At 53.8% G+C, this 5,136-nt stretch overlaps 1 protein-coding gene across 1 annotated transcript; it reads left to right on the top strand.

Moving 5' to 3' along the window:
• Positions 1-382: 382 nt before the first annotated feature.
• On the top strand, positions 383-4,360 carry LOC128950460 (zinc finger protein ubi-d4; the record flags this gene model as incomplete). Its single annotated transcript, XM_054295340.1, has 5 exons — positions 383-565; positions 1,401-1,530; positions 2,404-2,516; positions 2,990-3,071; positions 4,223-4,360. Coding segments are annotated over 5 exons (585 nt in total), but the record flags the coding sequence as incomplete, so codon positions are not given.
• Between the last annotated feature and the right edge of the window lie 776 nt (positions 4,361-5,136).

Here is a 5,136-nt window from a genome sequence, read left to right on the forward strand (position 1 = left end):
GCATCCGAATCCCGGATTTTCCTGGATTTCCCAGGATTTTCCCAGAATTTCCCAGATTTTCCCGAATTTTCCCATGATTTTCCCGGATTTTCACAGGATTTTCCCCGATTTTCCTGGATTTCCCGGATTTTCCCCGGATTTTTCCAGGATTTTCCCAGATTTCCCTGGACTTTCCCAGAATTTCCCAGATTTTCCCACATTTTCCCGGGATTTTCCGCAGGATTTTCCCGGATTTTCCCGGATTTCCCCAGATTTCCCTGGATTTTCCCTGAATTTTCCTGGGATTTTCCTGGATTTTCCCCAGGATTTTCCCCGGGGATTTTCCCTGGGATTTTCCCAATTTCCCCAGGATTTTCCCGGGATTTTCCCGGATTTTCCCCAGATTTCCCGATTTTCCCCAATTTTCCCGATTTCCCCGGTTGTTTCAGTCTGCGGGAAGCGCTACAAGAACCGGCCCGGGCTCAGCTACCACTACGCGCACTCGCACCTGGCCGAGGAGGAGGGCGACGACAAGGACGACTCGCAGCCGCCCACGCCCGTGGCCCCGCGCCCCGAGGAGCAGAAATGTGAGAAAGCACCAAAATCCCCCCAAAATCCCCCCAGAATCCCCCCAGAATTGCCCCAAAATTCCCCTGGGATTGGCCGAGGAGTTGGGAGCGGTTCCGGGGGGATTCTGTGCTCATCCCTGACCCCTGATCCTTGATCTCTGTCCCTGATTCCTGTCCCTTATCCCTAATCCCTGTCCCTAATTCCTGATCCCTGTCCCTGATCCTTGATCCCTCATCCCTGTCCCTGATCCCTGTTCCCAATCCCTGATCCCTGTCCCTGATCCCTGATCTCTAATCCCTGTCCCTGATTCCTCGTCCCTGTCCCTGATCTCTGTCCCTAATCCCTGTCCCCGTTCCTAATCCCTGATCCCTGTCCCTGATCCTTCATTCCTATCTCTGTCCCTGATCCCTAATCCCTGATCCTTGATTCCTGATCCTTGATCCCTGTCCCTAATCCCTGAGCTCTAATTCCTGATCCCTGATGCCTCTTCCCTAATCCTCTCCCTGATCCCTAATCCTTGATTCCTGTCCCTGGTCCCTGTCCCCTGATCCCTGATCACTGTCCTCAATCCCTAATTCCTGTCCCTTATCCTAATCCTTGTCCCCTGATCCCTGTCCCCTGATCTCTAATCCCTGATCCTTGGTCATTGTTCCAAATCCCTGCTCCCTGTCCCTAATCCCTGATTCCTGATCCCTGTCCTAACCCCTGCTCCCCAATCTCTAATCCCTGTCCCTGATCCCTCATCCCCCGTCCTTTATCCCTGCTCCCTGTCCCCGATCCCTGTCCCCGCTCCCTGATCCTCAATCCCTGTTCCCAATCCCAACCCCAATCCCTGTCCCTGTTCCCTGTGCAGCCAAGAAGGCCCGGACGGGCTGGCCCTCCCCAACAATTACTGCGACTTCTGCCTGGGCGACTCCAAGATCAACAAGAAGACGGGACAGCCCGAGGAGCTCGTGTCCTGCTCCGACTGCGGCCGCTCCGGTCGGGCACCGCTTTGGGGTCTGGGGTCCGAGGGCTTCACTCTGGGATGGGGCTGGGGGGGACCTTTGGGGTCTGGGGTCTGAGGTTTCCTTTAAAATGGGGCTGGGAAGGAGATTTGGGGTCTGGGGTCCGAGGGTTTCCTTCTAAAATGGGGCCAGGGGGCATTTGGGGTCTGGGGTCTGAGGGTTTCCATCTGTCCCTGATGTCCCCAATGTCCCCCTGATGTCCCCAATGTCCCCAGGGCACCCGTCGTGCCTGCAGTTCATTCGGTGATGATGGTGGCAGTGAAGACGTACCTGTCCCCAATGTCCCCATTGTCCCCAATGTCGCCAATGTCCCCTGTGTCCCCATTGTCCCCCTGGATGTCCCCAATGTGTCCCCATTGTCCCCAGGGCACCCATCGTGCGTGCAGTTCACGCCGGTGATGATGGCGGCAGTGAAGATGTACCTGTCCCCAATGTCCCCAATGTCCCCAATTCCCCTGGATGTCCCCAATGTCCCCTGTGTCCCTGAATGTCCCCAATGTCCCTGAATGTCCCCAATGTCCCCTGTGTCCCCAGGGCACCCCTCGTGCGTGCAGTTCATGCCGGTGATGATGGCGGCAGTGAAGATGTACCTGTCCCCAGTGTCCCCAATGTCCCCAATCCCCCAATGTCCCAAATGTCCCCAATGTCCCTGAATGTCCCCAATGTCCACAATGTCCCCTGTGTCCCCAGGGCACCCCTCGTGCCTGCAGTTCACGCCGGTGATGATGGCTGCGGTGAAGATGTACCTGTCCCCAGTGTCCCCAATGTCCCCAATCCCCCCAATGTCCCAAATGTCCCCAATGTCCCCTGTGTCCCTGAATGTCCCCAATGTCCCCTGTGTCCCCAGGGCACCCCTCGTGCCTGCAGTTCACGCCGGTGATGATGGCTGCGGTGAAGACGTACCGCTGGCAGTGCATCGAGTGCAAGTGCTGCAACATCTGCGGCACCTCCGAGAACGACGTGAGTGACAAAAACCACCTGGGAACGGCCCAAAAATCACCCAAAAGTGCCAAAAATCACCTGGGAATGGTCCAAAAACCACCTGGGGGTGCCACAAATCACCTGGGGGTGCCCAAAAACCACCTGGGAATGGCCCAAAGTCATCTGGGGGTGCCCAAAGTTACCTGGGGATGCCAAAAATCACCTGTGGGGGACAAAAATCACCTGGGAATGGTCAAAAATCACCTGGGGGTGCCAAAAAATCACTTGGGAATGGCAAAACCGTCTGGGAGTGCCCAAAGTCACCTGGGAATGGTCCAAAAAACACCTGGGGGGGGACAAAAAACCTCTGGGAATGGCCCAGAAACCACCTGGGGGTGCCAAAAATCATCTTGTAGTACCCAAAAACCACCTGGGGGTGCCAAAAAAACACCTGGGGGTGCCCAAAACCCACCTGGGAATGGCCCAGAAGTGACGGGAATGTCCCGGGGCAGGACCAGCTGCTGTTCTGTGACGACTGCGACCGTGGGTACCACATGTACTGCCTGACCCCGCCCATGGCCGAGCCCCCCGAGGGTGAGTGCTGCTCCCACAGGTTCCAGTGCCCTGGGATCGCACCCCAAAACCCATCCTGGGATTGGTAATCCCTGGAGCTCCACCCCAAAACCTTCTCTGGAGTTCCTGAGCCCCTGGGATTCCGATCACCTGGGACTGCACCCCAAAACCTTCTCTGAAATCCCTGATCCCTCAGGATTCCACCCCAAAACCCCCTTGGAGTTCCCAATCCCCTGGGATCCTGCCCTAAGCCCCGCTTAGGATTGTTCATCCCTTGGGATCTGCCCAAACCCCCCTGAAATTCCCGATCCCCTGGGATTCCGCCCCAAAACCTCCCTGGGGTTCCACCCAAAACCTCCCTGGGGTTCCACCCAAAACCTCCCTGGGGTCCTGATCCCTCAGGATTCCGCCCCAAAACCTCCCTGGGGTTCCTGATCCCTCAGGATTCCACCCCAAAACCTGCCCTGGGATCTGCCCCAAACCCCACCCTGGGGTTCCCGATCCCTGAGGATTCCACCCCAAACCCCACCCTGGGGTTCCCGATCCCTGAGGATTCCACCCCAAAACCCCACCCTGGGGTTCCCGATCCTGAGGATTCCACCCCAAACCCCACCCTGGGGTTCCCCATCCCTCCGGGTTCTTCCTGGGTTTCCTGCTGGGATGTGGGGAGGGGTTTAATTGTCCCAAATCCTCCTCTTCCTCCTCCTCCTCTTCCTCCTTTCCCTACTCCTCCTCTTCCTCGTTTTCTTCCCTCCTGTCCTCCTCTTCTTCCTCTTTTTCCTCCTCTTCTTCCTCTTCCTTCATTCTCCTTTTCTTTTTTCTTTCTTCTCCCTCTTCCTCCTCTTTGTTCTCTTCCTCCTCTTCCTCCTCCTCTTCCTCCTCTTCCTCCTCCTCTTCCTCCTCTTCCTCCCTCATTCCTCCTTTTCTTCCTCCTCTTCTTCCTCTTCCTTCATTCTCCTTTTCTTCTTTCTTTCTTCTCCCTCTTCCTTGTTCTCTTCTTCCTCCTCCTCTTCCTCCCTCCACTTTATTCTCCTCCTTTCTCCTCCTCCTCTTCCTCCTCTTCCTCCTTTCCCTTCTTCCCCTCCCCATCCACTCCTCTCTCATTAACGCCCGTGATTAATTAATTGGTTAATTAACTGATTAATTAACTGTTTCATTAACTGTTTTTGCAGGGAGCTGGAGCTGCCACCTCTGCCTGGACCTGCTCAAGGAGAAGGCGTCGATTTACCAGAACCAGAACAGCTCCTGATCCTGCTCTTCCTCCCCATCCTCATCCCCACCCTCGCCCCCACGCCCGTCCCTCCTCATCCTCACCCCCTCGGCTTCGGGGCCTTTTATTTCCCTTTTTTTTTGGGTCCTTTTCCCCTTTTTTGGGTATTTTTCCCCCCTTTTTTGGGTATTTTTTTCCCTTTTTTTTGGGTCCTTTTCCCCTTCTTTTTTTTTTTGGGTCCTTTTCCTCCTTTTTTTTGAGTCTTTTTCCCCCTTTTTCCCTTTTTCTTTGGGCTTTTCCCCCCTTTTTTTGGGGTCTTTTTTCCCCCTTTTATTTCCCTTTTTTTTTTGAGTCTTTTTTCCTCTTTTTTGGGGGTCCTTTTTCTTTTATTTCCCTTTTTTAAATTTTCTTTTATTTCCCTTTTTTTATTTTCTTTTTCTTTTATCCTCTCATTCCCTTTTCCCACCTTTCTATTTCCCTTTTTTCCCTTCCTTTTTCACCTTTTTCCATCTTTCTTTTTTAATTCTTCCATTCCCTTCATTCCACTTTTTTTTTCCTTCCTTTTCCCAATTTTTGCTCCTTTTTTTCCCAATTTTTGCTCCTTTTTTTCCCAATTTTTCCCCTCCTGACATTTTTGGGGTGACTTTCATCCCTCCCTCCCCAATTCCCAGAATTTCACCCCAAAATTCACCCCCCTCCCCCAAATTTCCCTTTCCCCCCCTTTTATTTTTGGGAATTTTGGGGCGATTTTGGGGCTTGTTTTTTCCACGTTTTGAGGGATTTTTTTCCCACTTTGATTTTTATTCCATTTTCCCGCATTCCCCCCCCCCCCTTCAGGATCCTCCCGGCCCCTCCCCCACCCCCACCAGGCCTTAC

Source organism: Melozone crissalis, unplaced genomic scaffold (assembly GCF_028551555.1).
Source record: "Melozone crissalis strain CALT ecotype California unplaced genomic scaffold, PUWL_Pcris_2 ptg000644l_1, whole genome shotgun sequence".
Taxonomy (NCBI): Eukaryota; Metazoa; Chordata; class Aves; order Passeriformes; family Passerellidae; genus Melozone; species Melozone crissalis.